This window comes from Podarcis cretensis (genome assembly GCF_951804945.1).
Source record: "Podarcis cretensis genome assembly, chromosome: 4".
Lineage (NCBI taxonomy): Eukaryota > Metazoa > Chordata > Lepidosauria > Squamata > Lacertidae > Podarcis > Podarcis cretensis.
The window spans coordinates 14643826-14666008 of record NC_137173.1 but is presented as its reverse complement, the minus strand read 5'-3'; the positions used below and the strand labels follow the sequence as shown (position 1 = coordinate 14666008).

The 22183-nt window shown below is 46.1% G+C and overlaps 1 protein-coding gene across 1 annotated transcript in view; it reads left to right on the top strand.

Moving 5' to 3' along the window:
- CTSC (cathepsin C) overlaps positions 1 to 15364 on the top strand; it is a 34851-nt gene extending 19487 nt beyond the window's left edge. Inside the window, exons 4-7 of the mRNA XM_079973915.1 lie at positions 1711 to 1866; positions 3545 to 3660; positions 11899 to 12030; positions 13503 to 15364. Of these exons, the coding sequence (XP_079830041.1) occupies positions 1711 to 1866; positions 3545 to 3660; positions 11899 to 12030; positions 13503 to 14005 (907 nt within the window). The 3' untranslated portion in view covers positions 14006 to 15364. The remainder of the gene's footprint in view (positions 1 to 1710; positions 1867 to 3544; positions 3661 to 11898; positions 12031 to 13502) is intronic.
- The last annotated feature ends 6819 nt before the right edge of the window (positions 15365 to 22183 follow it).

The following is a 22183-nucleotide window of genomic DNA, read 5'->3' as shown; positions in this document are numbered from 1 at the left end:
TGCTTTCCTTTGGAGGCTGAGAGGGCAGGGTCTTGTCATCTGGGCAGCCCAAGACCTCCATCCACACTGCCCAGGTTTGTGTTTCAGAGAGATCGTTTCAGTGCTGCCAGCACAGCAGTTTGGCTTCACCCCACGAGGTGCACTCCATTGTCTGACAGATGTCAGAACAACAACAACATTCATACTTCGTATCTGAAACATTGTGGCTCTCCTAGGTACAGAATGTTACTGCAAAGTCCAGTTAAGGTGTTCCTGCATTTGTACATTTTATTTTTCTGCCACTTAGAACAGCAGTTCCCAAACCTTTTCTTCCAGAGACCTCTTAGAAATTGCTGGAGTTCTTGTAGCACCACTTAATGATTTTTCTGCCCATTTTAATGTACTCTGTTGGATGTTGGATGCTTTTTAATTATACCTTGACTGCTCTGTTTACTTCCTATATGTTGCATTTTATTGCATTGCAATAAAATAAAATGCAACATAACAAATAAAAGTACAATTAAAAATCAATATGAATTGTTCATGTAATAGCTGTGCCGTCCTCCATCTTCAACCATGAAGCCACGGACCCATCAGGGATCACCTGAATGATGCTGATTGAGCACTGTTTGGAAACACTTGGCTTTGAGAGTTGTTCGATTAAGTTTTTTTTTATAAGTCTTTAAATAAAATGAGTGTAAACCAGTTAATTCTTGTTCCTTGTTGCTATTAAAACATAGACTGTGAGCAGTGCCGGATTTATATATAAGCTAAACAAGGGACACGGGTGGTGCTGTGGTCTAAAACACAGAGCCTAGGGCTTGCTGATCAGAAGGTCAGCGGTTTGAATCCCTGCGACGGGGTGAGCTCCCGTTGCTTGGTCCCAGCTCCTGCCAACCTAGCAGTTCAAAAGCACATCAAAGTGCAAAAAGTGCACCAGTGGAAAGGTAAACGGCGTTTCCGTGTGCTGCTCTCGTTTGCCAGGAGCCGCTTAGTCATGCTGGCCACATGACCCAGAAGCTATACGCCAGCTCCCTCAGCCAATAAAACAAGATGAGCGCTGCAACCCCAGAGTCGTCCGCAACTGGACCTAATGGTCAGGGGTCCCTTTACCTTTAAGAAAGCTATAGCTTAGGGCCCACTCTCTTGCCCCCCCCCCAGGGGGAAAAACCTGGATTTCCAAAATATAAGATAAAAAACAAATAAAATAAAACCTACATACAGCAACAGTGTTTTGTGTTGTGTAGGCTCCTGTGATGTAAGTAATGGGCCCCGCCTGCTAGCCTGCTCCCTAAAATATCACTGGTTTGCTCATTTCTATATATAGGGTGCCTACATTCTGCATGGACTGGTGCATGACAACATGTGCAAATGGCTTCAGGTCCATAAATTACCATATAGCATATATTCAACACAAAAAAGGCAACAATTTGTTGTTGACAAAGGACGCCTGGACATATAAAGGGCCCCATTAGCTTCAGTAGCTTAGGGCCTCATCAAACCTAAATCCAGCGCTGACTGTGAGGCAGAGATTTCAACTTTAAATGCCCGTCTGTGAAGTACTATGTTTGTTGATGGCATTGTCTTAATAACAAAGGGTCTCTTGTCTTGTGGAAGAGTTTCATGAGGGGTTGCGTTGGACTGTTTTCTTAATAAACCTCTGGGACTTAAGGAGATTCTAGCCTTCGCAAGGCTCCCTCGCCTAACGCATCGTTTGTGTCTCAACTGCAGATCTCTGCAGAAGTTCTACGTGAACAACTACGACTTCGTAGGAGCAATCAATGCCATTCAGAAATCGTGGAAAGCAGTAGCCTACAAGGAATATGAAGGCCTCACCCTAGAAGATTTGGCTCAGAGAGCGGGCGGGTTAAATCCCAGAATTCCAAGGTAAAGGGATCGTGACATTCTGGCCTGGTTGTCACCAAAGGACCATAAACCTGTGGCTGGCTTGTGTTGCTTAAAAGGGTGTGCATGTCTGTGTGCGCGCATGTATGGAGAGCTAGAAGGAGAGAGTTTTACAGCTTGTGTCTCCACCTCCTACTGCTTTCACAAGCAGGGTGTAAAGGCAGTAGTCCTTACATGGGAAAGCTGTGTTACCTTTGAATGAGAATAGTTCTTCACATAGCACATAGTTTAAACTATGGGATTCTCTCCCAACAAGGGGCAGGGATGGCTGCTAGCATGGGTGGCTTTCAAAAAGGTCTGGAGGGCCTCATTCCTGGACCTGAGATTCCCTGCCTTTTCCTTTTTTTTTTTTTTTCCTTTTTTCTTTTAAAATAATATTTATTAAGAATTTAAAGATTACAAAAAGAAAGAGAGAAAATTAAAACAAATCAGGGAAGTTTTTAATCTGTGATATTTTAGTGTATTTTTGGTTTTTATGGAAGCCGCCCAGAGTGGCTGGGGAAACCCAGCCAGATGGGCGGGGTATAAATAATAAATTATTATTATTATTATTATTATTATTATTATTATACAAAGACAAAAACAAAAACACTACGTAAAACATTGAATTAGCAAAACAAAACAAAAACAATTAAAAACACTTCCAATATTTTCAATCTTAGCTTTCATTCACTTGTTTCATTGACTTTCTCACGCCTCCCTTTTTGTATTCCACTTCAATTAACTGTTTCAGCAATTCAATTCCCTGCTTTTTCCTTTTACGTATAAATTCAAAAGGGGTAAATACAAAGAACAGAATCCCAGCTTAGCCTCCCCACTGCCACCCAAGGACGGAGCAGTCTTTTTAAGTTTGGCAAAGTCCAGTCTTTGATTTTGGCTCTTGCCATTCTTCAGAGTTATCAGTAAAGTATTTTACAGAACGATGCATATTTAAACAAAATCATCTTCGTTATTTGTAGTATTCAGTGCATGTGATCTCTTTTGTTAATCTTTCTGATGCATCAATCGGACATACATTCCGTTTCCAACAAGAAATGCACACATCGTTTCCAATTCTGTGCCGCTCATAGGAGCACTGCTACTAAAAGGAAAGTAATTAGTTATTCAGGTTGCCCTTCTTTTAAAATGGTTAACAATCCCAAACTTGGGGTATATTCTACGTGTTAACCCATAGTATAGCTTATTTCTGTAAATACCCACTGCCAGAAAGGCTTTACATGCTCACACTTCCGCCACATGTGAAGTGTTGTACCTTTTCCATAGATGAACACTCTGCTGCTTGTTGGAAGACTGTATAACAATTTAATAATAATAATTTATTATTTATACCCCGCCCATCTGGCTGGGCTTCCCCAGCCACTCTGGGCAGCTTCCAACAAAGTATCAAAATACCATAATACATCAAACATTTAAAGCTTCCCTAAACAGGGCTGCCTTCAGATGTCTTCTAAAAGTCCGGTAGTTGTTGTTCTCTTTGACATCTGATGGGAGGGCGTTCCACAGGGTGGGTGCCACTACCAAGAAGGCCCTCTGCCTGGTTCCCTGTAACTGGGCAATGTCCCTGTGTGGACACTGCAGCTCTTGGATGGTGTTCCAATTCTTCCTCTTGTCAAATAATAGGGATTCCAATTTGAAATATTTGGGTTTTATTTCTTTATAGGCCAAAACCTGCCCCTCTGACTGCTGAACTAATGAAACAAGTTTCCAACCTGCCTGAATCTTGGGACTGGAGGAACGTGAATGGTGTTAACTACGTCAGCCCAGTGCGAAACCAGGGTAGGATATGTTCCTTTCATACCTTTTGTTACTGAAATAATCAACAAGGCGTTCTAGAAAAGTCAAATACACAACTTGGGTGTACACACCCTACAGCCGGTTCTTTTGAGAGAGATAGGTGCAAATCAGGGTCATTGCAAAGTGGGATGCCATCATCCATCGTGAAAACAACTAAAGAGTTGAACTCATTCACATCATAAAGTGTATCAGCCACTTGACTGCTGCATCGACCAGAAACCTTGCCTCACTCTTTGCCATGACCATAAATCAGATGTGGGGAACATAAGCATTTTCTGCTCCCATTTCTGTTTTCAGCAGCCTCCTGGTTGAGGCTGGAAGCCTGGAGTTTGCTCTTGTGGGTCCCACCCCGGTTTCAGTCTTGGGTTATGAATTGGCCCAGTCTGATACGCTGCCTGCTTCTAAGTTTCACTCAACTTAATATTGGATGCTTGTTAACAGTGGAACTGAACCTCATTAACAGATTACTTTCCTAATTGTTTCTGACAGCAAATTATCATTCCGCTTTTAGCCAGTGATCCCTTGAATTGTCTTACGCCACTTTCAGGTCTTATTGTTGATCAAAGTCATAGTTCTAGGTGTGTGGAGGGGTTTTTTTTAGTGGTGATAATTACACCACCGGGTAGGTACGTCATAAATCCCTCCCTTCTTCCATCAGTGTCAGTCTTGAAAGTGGCTAAATGCGGCTGGCTTGGGCCTAACCGCTTCAGCTGATGTGCTCGAAGCAGGCCCAAGAATGTGACAGAAATGAAAATGATGAGGAAAATCATTCTGTGGTTTCTGGGTGTGGATGGGAATTACATCACTTTCCTGGGCAGTGAGAAGTGGTGTTACGTGCCTCTTTGCTACAAGAAACCCAAGACTATGTGTTGGGAGAATTAGCTTTCAGTTTCTTTCTGGGAACCTTGAGCTCTGAATTCCCACTGGCTCCTTTTTGCTTTCTTTCTCACGTATTTACAGCAGGGGTGTGGCAACTCTGGTCCAGGCCTCCCTGCTTGTCCCTCCCAGTGCATTTTGGCCAAACCATGTGCAGTGGGTCAGTGTGCCTGGCTGTCAACCAGTAGGTTGGCGGTTCGAGTCTACCCAGGGAAGGCTGTGGGCAGAGTTCAGGGGGTTGGCTGGGTCAAGAGGACTTTCTGGAGCACCGAATACCTGCCGATCAGTGAGACGTGGAAGCGCATTGGTGTCCCAGTGATCAGCTGGCTGTCGGTGCATCAGAAGATGGGTCTTGGGGTTGCATCGCTTGTCATCTTTGTGATGTCAGGTGATTGACAGAACGGCAATCCCACCTGTCAAATTTGTTGTTGTTTTTTATAGTAATATTTATTAGCATTTTCATTTTCAAAAAAACACCATACAGTTTCTACATTTATCATCACCTGTATTTTGACTCTCTCGAGTCGTCGAGTTCCCTCCATCCCTCCAAACTGGCTTTCTAACTTCCAGTCATAACTTCATCTGCATTTCTCATTCCCCCTTTCTACCTTTCTTTTTACTTTCATATTCCTTATAATTGTAAATAAGCTTTTACTTTTAACCAGCAAACCTTTGTCAGTCCTGTTAGTGTTGTTAAATGTTTACAATGTCCTTTCAAATACGTAATAAATTTACTCCAGTCTTTTTTCAAACTGTTGGTCTCGCTGGTCTTGGATTTTCCCTGACAGTTTTGCCAGGTCTACGTATTCAATCATCTTATTTTGCCATTCTTTGCTACTGTCGGAATTTCTTGCCCACCTGTCATATTTGACCTGTGAGGCAATAGGGGAGATAAGGATCTGGCCAGATCTACTTTCCATCCTCTCCCTGTGATTTTCAGTATTCTGCTTCTCAGGCAATTATAATAATAATAATAATATAATAATAAATTTTTATTTAGAAAACTGGGCTCAGGGCGGCTAACAACAAATTTAAAACACTTAATTGATGCTACAAAAAACAGCATAAAATACGGTATAAAACTTGAATAACAATAAAATCAAAAATCAATTTAGGGGGGAAATCCATCCAATAAATGTTAGATGATCACCAGGGATAGCTGACTAAATTAGTCCTATTTGGGCCAGCGAGGAGACCAGGGGAGAATTAGCTGTGGGATCCCAGAGCGGGTAATCTTCAGAAAAAGGAGCGGAAGAGGGAAGGAAGGGGAATAAAAGATCAGGCTAAGTTCAAATTGAAAGCCAGGCAGAATAGCTCTGTCTTACAGGCCCTGCGGAAGAAAGTTAAATCCTGCAGGACCCTGGTCTCATGGGACAGAGCATTCCACCAGGTCGGAGCCATCACTGAGAAGGCCCTGGCCCTGGTGGAGGATAATCTGACTTCCTTAGGGACCGGGACCTCTAAACTATGATTATTCATGGACCTTAAGGTCCTCTGCGGGGCATACCAGGAGAGGCGGTCCCGTAAATACGAGGGCCCTTCATTTTGGAAAGAGAAAGAGAGGCCCTGCTCTCGGGCGTACAAACTAAAAGGACAAGACCTTCAAGGGAGTAGAGGCAAAATCGAGAGAGAAAGATGGTGCATTCTTCTGGACACCCAGGGCAACAGGTAGTCATGGCTCAGCCTTTTTCCAAGCCAGGAGGGGGAAGCAGTGTCTCTGCAGCTCCACTGGTCAATGGATGGGGCCTGTGTGGTCTTCCCTCATTGCTTCAAAGTTCTTCCTGGGAGTCAGAGGGTTGCAGCCCCTCAGTGGCCACAAGGTCCCCTCACAGAGGCCAGAGCATGCTTCTTTTGCAATCCCTTCTATGAGCAGAACTTGCAGCCAGAGCCAGGCAATGCCTGGGACCAGTTTGCTGTGTTGCAACAGAGACCTTGCTTTTGGAAACTGCTTCCCCTAAATGGATATTCAGGCCTGGAGGATCTGCTGACGGTGAGAATAGACTTCCTGAACCATCAGTTTCGAAAAGAGTCCTTTCTGCCTTTTAACAAGTCTTTTTTTTTTTTTAAATGATATTTATTAAGATTTTCCAATTACAACAAAATAAAAAAAACAAAACATCCAATTTTAAAATCTTTTTCCCAGTAACATCTTTTCGGGTCTTCCCCACCCCTCCCCCTCCTGTATTCCAATTCTTACAAATAAACAAGAAAATTCAACAAGTTCTTATCCCAAATTTAAACTTATTATCATTGACACAATTTAAAAAATATTTTCCCATCCCCTAAAATCGACCTGTTCCCTTCCGCGAGTTCCCCCCTTTAATATGCAATACAGATTAAAATAGAAGAAAAATAAAAAAAATAATTTTACACCCTTTGGATTCCAAATTTCCCTCCCCCCTTTCCCGGTTGCGTTCCCAATGTTCCTCAACGTCTGATGTCTTCCTGGAGTTCCCACATCTCTCTAAGCCATAGTCCTTTCCCAGTCATCTTTAATTTCGAATGTCCAATCTTGGAAGGAGTCTATCTCAAAAAAGGCCCATTTCTTCCATCCAGATTTTTATATCTAGGAGTAAAAACTCCAATTTTATTTCTTTAAGCCTGTCAAATCTGGATGTCCCAAATGTTCCCATTTCCAGCTTTGTCCAGTTCTTATTATTTTTATTGTTCTTGTTGATCTCACTCCTCCTTTTTTTTCCCCTGCTCTCCTGCACAAATGTTGTAATTCCAAAAGCTTCTAATTCCTCTGCAGAGGCTTGTTATTCAGGAACAAAACATTACGTCAAGTCCCTTTCATTCTTCAATAGATAAATCTATTGTCTCCTTTAGTGTGTAGACCTCTGTAGACAAAATAGTGTTCCATTTCTGCAGTTTCCCAGGAGATAGAAAGTTCTGGTCAAATTCCACGCCAACAATACTTGTAATATCCCTCGGCTCCTCTAGGTGGTTTGCAATAACTGAATTCCCTTCCAGATCACGTCCACCAGTCAAAATAACTTGTTATTCCTTGTTTAAAACAATTTGTATCCAATTTGTAACAAATGTAACCGGCAAAGTCCTCGTAACAAAGTTCTCTATTTTATTCTTCCGCTTTGACAGCTCTTTGACAGCTGTCAAAACCTCTATTTCTCTTCTCCCGGCGCTCTCACAAATCGCTCCCAGGGTTCCGGGGGGGGGGGTTGCTTTTTAATTCAATTCGATTCCACTTTTCTCCTCCAGCTCAGTCTTATGATTTTCCCTCGCGAAGTTAATAACTTTGTCAAAGTAGGGTTGCTCTCGATCTTAGTTGTCAAATCCTTTGCTTTAACTTTTCTACAACAGGGGGGGGCTGACTTCCTTTTTGCGCCTCCCCCGCTCGCTCCGAATTTTTTTTAAAAAATTATCCCCCTTTTTAGTCCAGGTTCCGATTACTCACAGGTTGTTCTTTTAAGTTCAGATTTTCAATAGAAGAAGTCAGCGCTCTCCGTCGAATGGCATGCGGCTTCGCTCGGCAGGGGAAGCGAAGGACTCAAAGCACCCCCCCGTCACCCGCTCCGCAGCCTTTAAAAAGGCTCCTTCACGGGTCGGGGGGGCGCAAAAGGTGCCAGCCGAGTCACCATGTCCATGGGTTTCAGCGCCCATGGTTTTTGAGGGTCCCCGTGTCGCCGACGCGGTAGGACCCAGCCCCTGCCGAGCAGGCTCCCTCCGGAGCTCGGAGGGAGTCCGCCATTCGGCGATGGCGCCAACCCGGAAGTCGCCTTTTAACAAGTCTTTAATGGCTTTTAGTGATTTTTTATTTGGCTGCAGAGCGAGTGGCCTCTAATGCAATTTAAACCAGGTTGCAATTTAATTTGTGGGGAACAGCGAACACCGGTGCTTTTAGAAAATTAACTTGAGGTTGCCGCTGCTAACTCTTGCCATTGTTGTTGTTGTTTATACTCCTAACTGTCAATATTGCCCAGCTGGTAAATGAATGTACCACCATCCTGAATAACTAATTTATCTTGCTGCTAATGAGGAAAAATACACCATTGAAGGTTTGTGTATTTCTGCAAGATGGGCTCTTGCAACTTGACCTGCATTCACACAGCAGTTCATTTTCGGCTAATTTCTGCATTATATTTTACAGTGTAAAAGCCGTTCTAAAACTAAAGGAATATTGTGTGTGTTTAGCGCTCATTTCCATGTTATTTGATTAATATATATATATATATATATATATATATATATATATATCTGTTTTTCAGCCCTTTTAACCCAGGAAATTTGAGGGTATAACAGCGTACAATTCTTTCCTGCTATTTTCATGTAGGAATCTTGGCTGGAACACAAGTGCACGTATGTGGGAAGGATGAGGGAGTAACAACGTTATCCAGTGGTGTTCAATTTTGTGCCACACCACACCCACTGGTGTGCATGAAATTTAGCGTGACATGCTTGTATATTGGGCAGAAAGCCATAGTTCTGTAATGTAGCAGGTAAAGCTAAAGGGACCCCTGACCATTAGGTCCAGTCGCGGACGACTCTGGGGTTGCGGTGCTCATCTCGCTTTATTGGCCGAGGGAGCTGGCGTACAGCTTCCAGGTCATGTGGCCAGCATGACTAAGCCGCTTCTGGCGAACCAGAGCAGCACACGGAAACGCCGTTTACCTTCCCACTGGAGCGGTACCTATTTATCTACTTGCACTTTGACGTGCTTTCGAACTGCTAGGTTGGCAGGAGCAGGGACCAAGCAACAGGAGCTCACCCCGTCACGGGGATTCGAACCACCACCTTCTGATCGGCAAGCCCTAGGCTCTGTGGTTTAACCCACAGCGTCACCCGTGTCCCTAATGCAGCAGGTACTGAAGTGTAAAAGGAACAAAAGCCACTAGCAATTATGATCAGGAAAACTAGCAAAATGGGATGGGAGGGAAATAAAGCGTAGAATCATCAGAACTTCCAACCCAACCCTTTGCTCAGTGCAGGATCTGCAATATAGGATGACACAACAGCATTCCTTGTGTTGCAAAAACAGATAAACTTTAAGCAAAAACAGGCAACATGTGGATAATAATGTTCTAACAAAATATATATACAGTGGTGCCTCGCAAGACGAAATTAATTCGTTCCGCGAGTTTTTTCGTCTTGCGATTTTTTCGTCTTGCTAAGCACGGACTTTGGAAAAGCTTCAAAAATCACCAAAGTCTTCAAAAACCTCAAAAAAGGCTACCACACCGCGTGCTGTGAGTTGCTCCTCGAAGTGAATGCACGGTTTTAAGAAAAAGGAAACAAACTTGCAAGACAAAGGAAACAAACTTGCAAGATGTTTCCGTCTTGCGAAGCAAGCCCATAGGGAAATCCGTCTTGCGAAGCAACTCAAAAAACGAAAAACTCTTTCGTTTTGCGAGTTTTTCGTCTTTCGAGGCATTCGTCTTGCGAGGTACCCCTGTAACCTGTATTATTTCACAGTTCTTAAACAGAGAACATATGATGGAGATACAAATAAAAAAAATCAAAATCAATATTGTATGAACAAAATTGAAGAAGGTAGTCAATCAATATCACTGAGGCCAAACAGGCCTTTCAATCGTCCCAATCCTGTAATCATGCGATAATAGAAGCTCCAAGCACAGCAATTCTTAACAAAGAATATGAAATGGAATCACAGAAAATAAAAGTCTATCAGTATTGAAAGAGGCAAATAAGTCTTTCAGCAGTCACAATCCTGTACCTATGCAATGATGGATGATCCAGAAACGTGGTACAGTTTTTCCGGATGACAAACTTTCGATACTAGTTCTTCATCAGCATATGAGTGGTCCTAACAGGTACCTCAAGTAGCATAAGATGAGCACTCACTAAGAAGTGTAGAAAGCTGATCCTTTTATAAATAAATACCAAAGGGGAGGAAATGCAAAAACAAAACCCCAACTTAGCCTCTCCCCTGCCACCCAAGGATGCATCAGTCTTTTTAAGTTTGTCAGTCTTTGATTTGGGCGGTTCCACCCAACCCTTTGCTCAGTGCAGGATCTGCAGTGCAGAATGCCACAACAGCATCCCTGACAGATGCTGTCCCGCCCCTGCAGAAATGGTCCTGCAAAGGAGAACCCAGGCCCACGCTGCTCGCTAGTCCTTCTTCACACCCTCCTTCTGTATTTTTCCCAGGCTGGGACATGTCCACAAACTCTGTAAATGCCTTTTGCCTCTCTGGCAGGTGCATGTGAGCAGAAGCTATCCTGCCCCCCAAAAGCTAATGTCAGGGAACTGACATCAGAGCGAGAGGCGGAGGTAGGGCTCCAGAGCGATGCCGGAGAGGGGACCAGCAGGGGGGAAGGAATTCAGCGTAACACCAGTAGAGAAGAGAGGGAGATGGAGGAAGTGGAGACAGCTCTCCAAGACCCTTCACCAGAGACTAGTGGAGAGAGCACTGACACGCCTCTGCCTTCCCCTTACTTGCGCAGACGAGTTCCGCGCAGGGAAAGTAGGAGGAGACTTGGCGTCAAACAGCTCTTATGCTGGAAGAGGTTCAAGAAACGCCCACTGACGGATTCTGCAAATGACTGACCGGTCACGGAGTGTGAGCTGTCAGCCAAAGCATGGTTGGCCAGGCAATATAACTAAAACTGAAGGCAACTTACGCACAAGTAACCCCCTTACAACCATTACAGCTAACATTTACATTCATTGCTCTGCCTTTTTGCTTCCCTGGATGGAGGATAGTTTTGTTTTTGTGTAGAAACTGGCCTGCTGTGCAGATGTTGTCAGTGTTTGTAAAAAGCAAAAAAAGGAAGGAAAGGGTTCTGACCTCCCTTTGTCTCTTCAGCCTGGTCCTCGGACCCTTGTCTGCATAAAAGAGTCCACGAGAATATCCTTGCAGAGTTTTATTCTTAAAAGTCTTTGTGCAAAACACGACTGAATAACTATACACACCAGCACTAACCAACCACCCAACCCAAACACCAGCCTCAGCACACTAATATTTCTCACTTATATATACAACTTGTTGCAGACCACTGAGTCATGCTGACCCAGCTTTATTCGCATCAAAGAAACAGCGGCAATTTTAGCAGTGACAGATGTGACTTTTTTGGCTCCACCCCCTTTTTGCCTCTGGCCCCGCCCCCACCAGCATGTGGCCCCCAGAGGCTTGCCCAGGAGGGAACAAGGCCCTCTGGCTGCAGAAATTTCCCACTCCCTGACTGAGGTCCATTGGTCCTTTTAGGCTAGGATGGAGATGATGGAATCACCTTCACCTCTGAGATGTGTGAGAAATTAAATGATGGCGTTCCATCCATTGTCAGCTGAACGGAGTGATATAATTGTGGAGTCCTGGGAATATTAGGATGAAAGACTGGCTCTAACTGGCTCTCTTGTTCTCCTCAGCATCCTGCGGCAGTTGCTACGCCTTCGCTTCTATGGGCATGCTTGAATCCAGGATTCGTATCCTCACCAACAATTCGCAGACTCCGACGCTCAGTCCCCAGCAGGTTGTTTCCTGCAGCCAGTACTCTCAAGGTAAACGACATGGCAGCACTGTATTCATTCACTGTAACCTGGACCCAAGGGCCGACCAATATTGGCTTTCCCCATTTGTGCTGAAGAACATATTCCTCACCAGCTAACCCAGCAACAGAGGCTCTGTGGGACTTCTCCCCTCTGTGGCTCAGGGCAAGGGTTGTAGCTCAGCGGTAGAGCAACTCTTTTGCATGCAGAAGGTCCCAAGTTTCACCCCTGGCATCTCCAGATAGGACTAGGAATGTTGCCTGCCCTAAAACCCAAGAGAGCTGCTGCCAAAAGCCAGCATAGGCATAGAAATGAATTTCATCCGTTTCAGCCATAGGGGGTAGTGAGGTTTTGGCAGAAGCTGAACTGCAGCAGAATGGAGATATCACTGATTGTGACGACCCCAGAGTGGGGTGGAAACCGCTGTCTCCCTGTATCCCTTAGGACATTTGTGTGCATTTGCAGGATAAGAGATCTGCATACTGTTGGCTTCTAGAAATGAAGGGCATATGCCCAACTATTGCATGGCAGCTTTGAGTTACAGTGGTACCTCGGGTTACACAGGCTTCAGGTTACATACGCTTCAGGTTACGGACTCTGCTAACCCAGAAATAGTACCTCGGGTTAAGAACTTTGCCTCAGGATGAGAACAGAAATTGTGCTCCAGCGGCGCGGCAGCAGCAGGAGGCCCCATTAGCTAAAGTGGTGCTTCAGGTTAAGAACAGTTTCAGGTTAAGAATGGACCTCCAGAACGAATTAAGTACTTAACCCGAGGTACCACTGTATTTGGGCAAGACAGGAAGATCTCTGCTCCAAGGAGCTTGCAGTGGGGTGGGGGGCAGCAGAATGAGCCATGAGAACAGAGCATAGAAATTGGGGCAAACACTAGGGCTGGACGATATATCGTCTAAAACCGGTTTGAAGTCTGTAACATAATATTGGTTTCATAATTTTTGACCTGACAAAATACTGCAAATTGTGATATGTGTGTGTGTTCTATGCAGAAATCACAATGTGGGGGAAATTGTGAAGCCAACCAATGTCTCTACCTAGTTCCATCCTTGTTTCAGACATTGTGGCATATAGTCGTACCTCGGCTCCCAAACACCTTGGGAGTTCAACGTTCCGGCTCCCAAACGATTGAAAAACAGAAGTGAGTGTTCCAGTTTTCCAACATTCTTTTGGAAGCTGAACATCCATCAGAGCTTCCGCAGCTTCCGATTGGCTGCAGGAGCTTCCTGCAGCTAATCAGAAGCCATGCTTTGGTTTTGGAAGTCGAGTGGACTTCCGGAACGGATTTTGTTTGACTTCCAAGGTAAGACTGTATCATGGTGTTTAGCTCATGATATATGTTGAAAACCAGCGATCGCCCAACCCTAGCGAAAACATATTCTCAAAGCTTGGTTGGCAGTGAAGGAGAACCCCCGCCCCTGGACTTAAAATTGTGTGATTAACCATCTGGGTTATTTCCTTGTTTCTTTCAGGCTGCGATGGAGGATTTCCTTACCTCATTGCTGGCAAATACGCTCAGGATTTTGGTGTGGTTGAGGAGGACTGTTTCCCTTACACAGCCAGAGATTCGCCCTGCACTTTTAAGAGCAATTGCTACCACTACTATGCCACCAACTACCACTATGTTGGCGGCTTTTACGGAGGGTGCAATGCAGCGCTGATGGAACTTGAACTTCTTGCACACGGGCCTATGGCTGTTGCCTTTGAAGTGTATAGTGACTTCCTGCATTACGAAGGGGGGATCTACCACCACACGGGCCTGATGGATCCTTTCAACCCTTTCGAGCTGACCAACCACGCGGTCTTGCTCGTCGGCTACGGCAGCGACCCAGCCACCGGCGAGAAGTTCTGGATAGTGAAGAACAGCTGGGGAGACAGCTGGGGCGAGGGGGGTTATTTCAGGATCCGTAGAGGAACTGATGAATGTGCGATAGAGAGCATCGCCGTGGCCGCCACGCCTATCCCCAAAATGTAGCCGTGGTACTTTTCGGCCGATACCTTCCCAGGAAGCAATGGTGTCCGTCCTAAAAAAAACAAAAAAAACAAATCATGGTGCGCTTCACGGCAGTTTGCTTTGGCAGCTTAAGAAAATGAGCTTTAATGAAAAACATTCAGGCATGGGGAATTGAAATTGAGCTTGCATCCCTCAAAGGATGCTAAATGAGGGCCACTGAGGCATCGTGGATGGAGCAAGCTGGTGCCTTACAGATGTTTTGGACTACAATTCCCATCATCCCTGGTCATGGACCATACCGGCTGGGAGTTGTAGTGCAAAATATCTGGAGGGAACCAGCTTGGGCAAGACTAGACCCAAGACCAGGTGGGAATCAAGTAGCTGATCAGTCGCGAAGTTTGCTTGGTGGCCTTTGTGAACCACTGACTCAATTTTGCATTTATCACTAAAACTCAGCAGCCATTTTGTGTGCTCGGGTAGATAGCAAGGATTGGGAGCCGTGGTTTGGAGCAGGCTTACAAACCCATGGTTTGGCATGATGTCGGCGCTGGGGATGTGGGAGAACTGCTATTACAAGTGTTCCATCTTTGGAAGCCACTATATCATGAAGAAGAAGTGCTGAGCACATGGGAAATGGAAAGCAGGCATGCAGAATGATGACTTAGTGGTACATTTGGAAGATTAAACCATGGTTTGAACTGAGTTTAACTTTTAGCCCTGGGACTGGGACAACCTGTGGCCCTCCAGATATTGTTAGACTTTCATCAGCCCCAGCCAGTACTGTCAATGGTCAGAGATTATAGGAGTTTAACATCAGGAAGGCCACAGATTCCCATCTCTCTTTTAGCCTTACTTTAACCGAGTTGTTTTGGGTAAAATGGGATGATTCCCTGTATCTTGCCATCGAGGAAAGATAGAATACAAAGAAGAACAAGTCTGAGGTTTACAATCTCCAATAAGTACAATATGCAATAGCTGAAGACGTTTGACACATTATTTCCCATCATTTTCTCCTCTAAATTGGACAATCTTTCTGTACTTGCCCTCTGTCGGAAATACTTTTTCACCTCTGTAATTTTATTTTGTGTTTTAAATTACTGTGCCTTACGGGGGAAATGAAGAAATGTGTAAGTGGAAGATGATGCGATTTGTACGACATTTACAATATGATTGCACTGTGATTTTTATTCTTTTTTGAAAAAGGGAATCTCTCCAACTATTCTTTGTATAGCAAAGAAGACAAACCTGGTGCGTGACCTCTCCTGAATGTTGGTGTTCGTCTGACATTCATTTTTAATGATGCCCTTTTATTCTGCATGTGGCTTGCTTCGTTTTATGGTTCTCAGTTTTGTACGTGATTCTGAAATAAAGGGAAACCCTGAAGTCCACTGCAGTCCCATGTATATGAGAACAGCCTTGCTAGATCAGACTAGAGTTACATCTAGTTTAGCTTTCTGGTGCTGGGGAGGAGCCTCGGGGGGAAATTTGCAAACAAAGAGTGAAGAAGAAGAAGAAGAAGAGATAGAGCTGGTAGACAGCTACCCTGGACACAGAATTGGCCTGCATCTCCATGGACAGCTGTGAGTCCAAAATGACTCCCAGGCTATTCACCTGGTCCTTCAGGGGCACAGTTGCCCCATTCAGGACCAGGGTGTCCCCCACACCCACCCACACCCTGTTCCCACAAAACAGTACTTCTGTCTTGTCAGGATTCAACCTCAATGTTAGCCGCCTCCATCCTCCAACTGCCTCCAGGCACTCGCACAAGACCTTCACCGCCTTCATTGGTTTTGATTTAAAAGAGAGGTAGAGCTGGGTATCATCCGCATACTGATGAACACCCAGCCCAAACCCTCTGATTATCTCTCCCAGTGGCTGCATGTAGTTGTTGAAAAGCATGGGGGAGAGAACAGAACCCTGAGGCACCCCACAAGTGAGAGCCCAGGGGTCTGAACACTCATCCCCCAACATCCAGGAGGAAGGAGCGAAACCACTGTATAACAGTGCCCCCAGCTCCCAGCCCCTCTAGACGGTCCAGAAGGATGTTATGGTTGATGGTGTCAAAGGCCGCTGAGAGATCCAGCAGAACTAGGAAACAGCTCTCACCTTTGTCCCTAGCCCAATGGAGATCATCTACCAGTGCGACCAAGGCAGTTTCAGTCCCATGATGAGGCCTGAATCCCGATGGGAAGGGATCCAAATGGTCTGCATCCTCCAGGAGTGCCTGGAGTTGTTCAGCAACCACCTGCTCAGTCACCTTGCCCAAGAATGGAAGATTTGAGACTGGGAGATGGCCATATCAGCCGGGTCCAAATCTGTTTTTTTAAGAAGCAGTTTAATGACCGCCTTTCAGTGGGGCTGGGAAGGCTCTCTCACAGAGGGAAGCATTCACCCCCTGCAGAGCCTATTGCCCAGCCCTTCCCGGATCACTTTTATTAGCCAGGATGGGCAAGAATTAAGGAGACAGGTGGTTAGTTTCACTCATCCAAGCAGCCTGTCCACGTCCTCAGAGGTAAGAGATTGGAATTGATTCCACACAACTTGACTAGACAGGACTCTAGCACTCTCCCTCCCTGGCCCTGCTCCCATGGTGGAGTCTACCTCTTTCCAAATCTGAGGGACTTTATATGCAAAAAAAACTATGCAAAACCATTGCAGGAGATCTGGAGGGCCTTATCAGGCCCTGATGGCGCAGGTGGTTCTGTTAAATTACGAACCACCTAAAAGAGTCTCCTGCTGCTGTTTTCTGCAGCTGCAATAGAGGCGGTGAAGGTTTATTATATTGCATAATTACATTGCATAGGATGAACCAATGGTCTGATTTGGTTATTAGACAGTTTCATGTGTCCCTAATATGACCGGGCCACTGGTTACGTTTCATAGTACCCTGTACGCTTTTCTGGAAGCTTTCGATAAGTCCAAAGTTAGTTCATGGCTATGCATTTGAAATAATGGATTTGGTGCAGCAGGTGCAGCATTTGTGTGTTCCTGAGATTAGCACATGCCTCCCCAAGCAAGTTGAGAGCCTCAGAGCTCTGGCCACCCTGGGAGAACATATTCAAATGTGCAAACTACAGGATCATCCTTCAAAGTTAACATCAACACCTGCTACATAGCTTGAATTGGATAATTAGAACATGGCAAACCAGCCTAAAGGATAAACAATAAATTCATGAGCAAGCGGAGGGTGAGGTGGGTTGCTAAAATAAATCCTTTTCTGGTGTTGTTGCTGCTGCATGAACTACTATAGGGAGGGGGGTTAAGTAGCTGATTGGGGCAGATCTATCTCTGCAGTCACCACAGGTTTTCCAGAAGTACCAGGGACTTCTAGAGCACAGGGGAAGAGACTGATAGCCACACCAGCTTGTGTGCCTCGATTGCTGATGATGTTTTTTAAGAGCTGTGCCAAAGTGAAAGAGGGGCATGGGAGAGAGGGTCAAGTGCAAGGAAGCAGAATGGTCTTTAGCAGCTGGGAGAGCAGAAGATCCAGAGTAGACTTTGCACCATGTCTTGGCCCAATGGTGGGCAACTTGTGGCTTTCCAGATGATGCTGGAATCCAGAACCCATCAGCCCCAGCCAGCATACAGAAGTTTTCTTGTTGACCATACAGTTCTTGATAATCTCTTACTACCTTGTTGTACAGCAAGAGGACACAGGTGGCGCTGTGGTCTAAACCACCGAGCCTCTTGGGCTTGCTGAACAGAAGGTCAGCAGTTCGAATCTGCTCAATGGTGGTGAACTCGGTCCCAGCTTCTGCAAACCTAGCAGTTCGAAAGCATACCAGCACAAGTAGATAAATAGGTACCGCTGTGGCAGGAAGGTAAATGGCATTTTCGTGTGCTCTGGCACTCGTCACAGTTTTCTGTGCACCAGTAGCAGTTTTAGTCATGCTAGCCACATGGCTTGGAAAGCTGTCTGTGGACAAACGCTGGCTCCCTCGGCCTGAGCACCGCACCCCATAGTCACCTTTGACTGGACTTAACCATCCAGGGGTCCTTTATCTTTACCTATAATAGCAAGGGGACTGTGTTCTTTGGGCTTCAGTTATTCTGAAAAACAGCAAACAAAGAAGAAGACATATTAACAGTGAACTTTTAGCTTTCTTACCATCTGTTCCTCCGCAATTTACTTGGAAGTAGGGAATGGGGGATAAATCGGGACAGGCTAGGCTTTCAATGCACTGCTCCCGATTCTGCGATGCAATTCTCCAACCCAATATTGCACCACAGAAACATGAGGCAGTATACATAAAAATGCATTATATTATTGGAAAATATACAGAAAATATACAGAAATGCTTTACGTTATGGGAACTTCCTTGCATGAATGTGTATATCAGGCAAAATCACATCCACCCCCCCAAAAAATGTACATATGCATATATTAGGATAAGTTTGCACTCAGATGTTGGCTTTATGAGGACTTTAAAATAAATTGCAACCTGGTGCAGAAATGTGGATAACTGGACTGGGAAAATGATAAACTGAAAGGAACTGGAACTGATATATTTGTCCATCTCTCACTTCCAGGGATTCCACTGTGCTCCTGGGGCACCCAAGGAATCATGCATTGAATTGCAGTACTGCTTTAGGTAGTTCTAGTTGCTATGGTTTCTGCAAGATGATGCAATACAATATGTGTGAATAGGGGAATCAAATATTGACTGGGAAGTTCTGCAAGGGGGTTTCCTGTTTTCTTTTGGAGGGCTGTAAAATAACCCTTGGTTATTTTAACCATCCGAGAGAGTTTTCATCTCCATGTGCAAGAAATAGCTGCCAATGATCTAAGGACCGAAATTTCCATTTCGTATGGGAAAAGGGACATTAACATGATAATATTCTGCCAAGACTCCCTTCCGAATCCCTTCAGTAGGGTCAATTGCTTTGATCCGCTGATGAAATTAAGCATCACTCACTCTCTCGCGCACAGTCAACTATTCATTCCCCTAGTAGCAGTTTTTTCCTGGACTGCGGCTTAACTCTTTGCTCAACTGTCTGCAAAGCTGCAAGTGCAAGTTTCCTGCAAAGGGTTTGGCATGATGTCCATTAGCACAAATAGAAAAGTATGCCTAACAGTGCCACCTGGCGAGGCACGGCCTGTCGAGCAAGTTTGGGGAGGCATCTAAGCAGAGCACTATGATACTATAATTCGACAATCCCGGTCACAGCAGGCGCTCACAAAGAGAGCATTCCTATGCACAAGAAGCTGGCATGAAGCAAGCCGGGGTAAATTAAGTTGGCATAAAGTTGGACCAGATCCAAAATGCGTTTAGCAGCTGGGCTACTTCTGGTTCGTATGGCCTAAACCTGGCACAAGGGAAAACAAGCTTTTGAAATAGTGTTTAAGCTACACCACCCTTTTCTGGCTTAATTTATGTTGCCAGCTCATATGATCCAGCCTATGTCCCCCTCCTCTAGTCCCACCTCTGCCATGTAGCAGAATGCCCCCGTTTTAGGGTCCACACTGACTTAGGATTCACTAGGTTTCGCTCAACTGGCTGGGTCTCAGCTGAGCCAGGATGGGGGGATGGGATATGCTGGTGTATCTCCAACTGAGCTGAGGATGAAGGAGTTAATCCAGTATAGCCTAGCTGCCCCGGGAACTGCCCAAATCAGCTGGAGATCTGCTGGATCCTAACCCGCTCATCACACTGGGTCTTCCTATGGGATTTCTCCCCAAGAGTCACTGCTAGTTGTAAAATTCTGAACTCTTTATTAGAGCAATGCCTTTATTCGGCCAAACTAAATATCACCAGGCTAGAGGAGACTCTTGAGAGTCCCATGGACTGCAAGAAGATCAGACCTCTCCATTCTGAAGGAAATCAGCCCTGAGTGCTCACTGGAAGGACAGATCGTGAAGCTGAGGCTCCAATACTTTGGCCACCTCATGAGAAGAAAAGACTCCCTGGAAAAGACCCTAACGTTGGGAAGGATTGAGGGCACAAGAAGAAGGGGACGACAGAGGACGAGATGGTTGGATAGTGTTCTTGACACTACGAACATGAGTTTGACCAAACTGCAGGAGGCAGTGGAAGACAGGAGTGCCTGGCGTGCTCTGGTCCATGGGATCACGAAGAATCGGACACGACTAAACGACAACAACAAGATTAAGTGTGGCAAATCTTTTTCAGCTCAAGGTTTTCAGCTTCAGTGCGACAGGCCACATCAAAAGGTGTGAAGGACCACATTTGGTCCCCAGGGTTGAGGTTCATCACCCCTAGTCTAGCAGGCAAACAGAAATCATTGGTGGGAAGGGGGAGTTGGAAGTATCTGCAATGTTCATCGGATGCTCACATCTGCTGTTTCATGAGAATCAATGTAGCCAATCTGACACCCAGCCAAATTTCTTTGTGATTGGACGGGGGAATATAGCAGGGGAAAATGCAGGTCTAGAGTTGATTGTGTGCTATTCTTCCTTCTGAGAAAGGTCCATACAATTTGTAGCCCAGCAAAAGATGTGGAACCCACCAGATCTGGAAATCACAGTTTGAACTGGGCTTCCAGTTCTGGCCTGAAGAAAAGCTGTATTTTCAGCTAGAAATTTTGCAATAAGCATTTCTGGAAAGTTACCAGAAGGCCTAAATCAACTGGGATCTAATTTTGCATGTTTGAATTATATTTAGTAAATAAATCTAAAACACAAACAATGCCTTGTTAATTTTACATGCTGGGGGATGGGAGACCAACCCCTCCCATAATATTTGATTATATTGGAATGGAAATATTTGATTATTTAAAAAGTCAATAGATCATACCTAAGGTAGTTAAAATATTGCATTCAATGCTTTCTTTGGCAATTGCGTTATTTAAAAAAATACTTGTAAATTATTTAGACTGCAATCCTATACTCAGTTCCCTGGGTGAATGCCCCATTGAACTTTAAAGGTCTTATCTTAAAGAAAGATCTGAGTAGACATACGTAGGAGGTCTCTCCTGCGTGGGTGTCTGAGGGCCCTGCTCCTTCTTGCCACTCACCATCTGGCCTGGGGCGGGGCCTGAAGCCCCATAAGGACTGCTGTGCTCTGCTGCCCAGGAGGTCTCTCCTGCGTGGGTGTCTGAGGGCCCTGCTCCTTCTTGCCACTCACCATCTGGCCTGGGGCGGGGCCTGAAGCCCCATAAGGACTGCTGTGCTCTGCTGCCCAGGAGGTCTCTCCTGCGTGGGTGTCTGAGGGCCCTGCTCCTTCCTGCCACTCACCATCTGGCCTGGGGCGGGGCCTGAAGCCCCATAAGGACTGCTGTGCTCTGCTGCCCAGGAGGTCTCTCCTGCGTGTGAGTGTCTGAGGGCCCTGCTCCTTCCTGCCACTCACCATCTGGCCCGGGGCGGGGCCTGAAGCCTCACAGGGACTGCTGTGCTCTGCTGCCCAGGAGGTCTCTCCTGTGTGGGTGTCTGAGGGCCCTGCTCCTTCTTGCCACTCACCATCTGGCCCGGGGCGGGGCCTGAAGCCCCATAAGGACTGCTGTGCTCTGCTGCCCAGGAGGTCTCTCCTGTGTGGGTGTCTGAGGGCCCTGCTCCTTCCTGCCACTCACCATCTGGCCTGGGGCGGGGCCTGAAGCCCCATAAGGACTGCTGTGCTCTGCTGCCCAGGAGGTCTCTCCTGCGTGTGAGTGTCTGAGGGCCCTGCTCCTTCCTGCCACTCACCATCTGGCCCGGGGCGGGGCCTGAAGCCTCACAGGGACTGCTGTGCTCTGCTGCCCAGGAGGTCTCTCCTGTGTGGGTGTCTGAGGGCCCTGCTCCTTCTTGCCACTCACCATCTGGCCCGGGGCGGGGCCTGAAGCCCCATAAGGACTGCTGTGCTCTGCTGCCCAGGAGGTCTCTCCTGTGTGGGTGTCTGAGGGCCCTGCTCCTTCCTGCCACTCACCATCTGGCCTGGGGCGGGGCCTGAAGCCCCATAAGGACTGCTGTGCTCTGCTGCCCAGGAGGTCTCTCCTGCGTGGGTGTCTGAGGGCCCTGCTCCTTCCTGCCACTCACCATCTGGCCTGGGGCGGGGCCTGAAGCCCCATAAGGACTGCTGTGCTCTGCTGCCCAGGAGGTCTCTCCTGTGTGGGTGTCTGAGGGCCCTGCTCCTTCCTGCCACTCACCATCTGGCCTGGGGCGGGGCCTGAAGCCCCATAAGGACTGCTGTGCTCTGCTGCCCAGGAGGTCTCTCCTGCGTGTGAGTGTCTGAGGGCCCTGCTCCTTCCTGCCACTCACCATCTGGC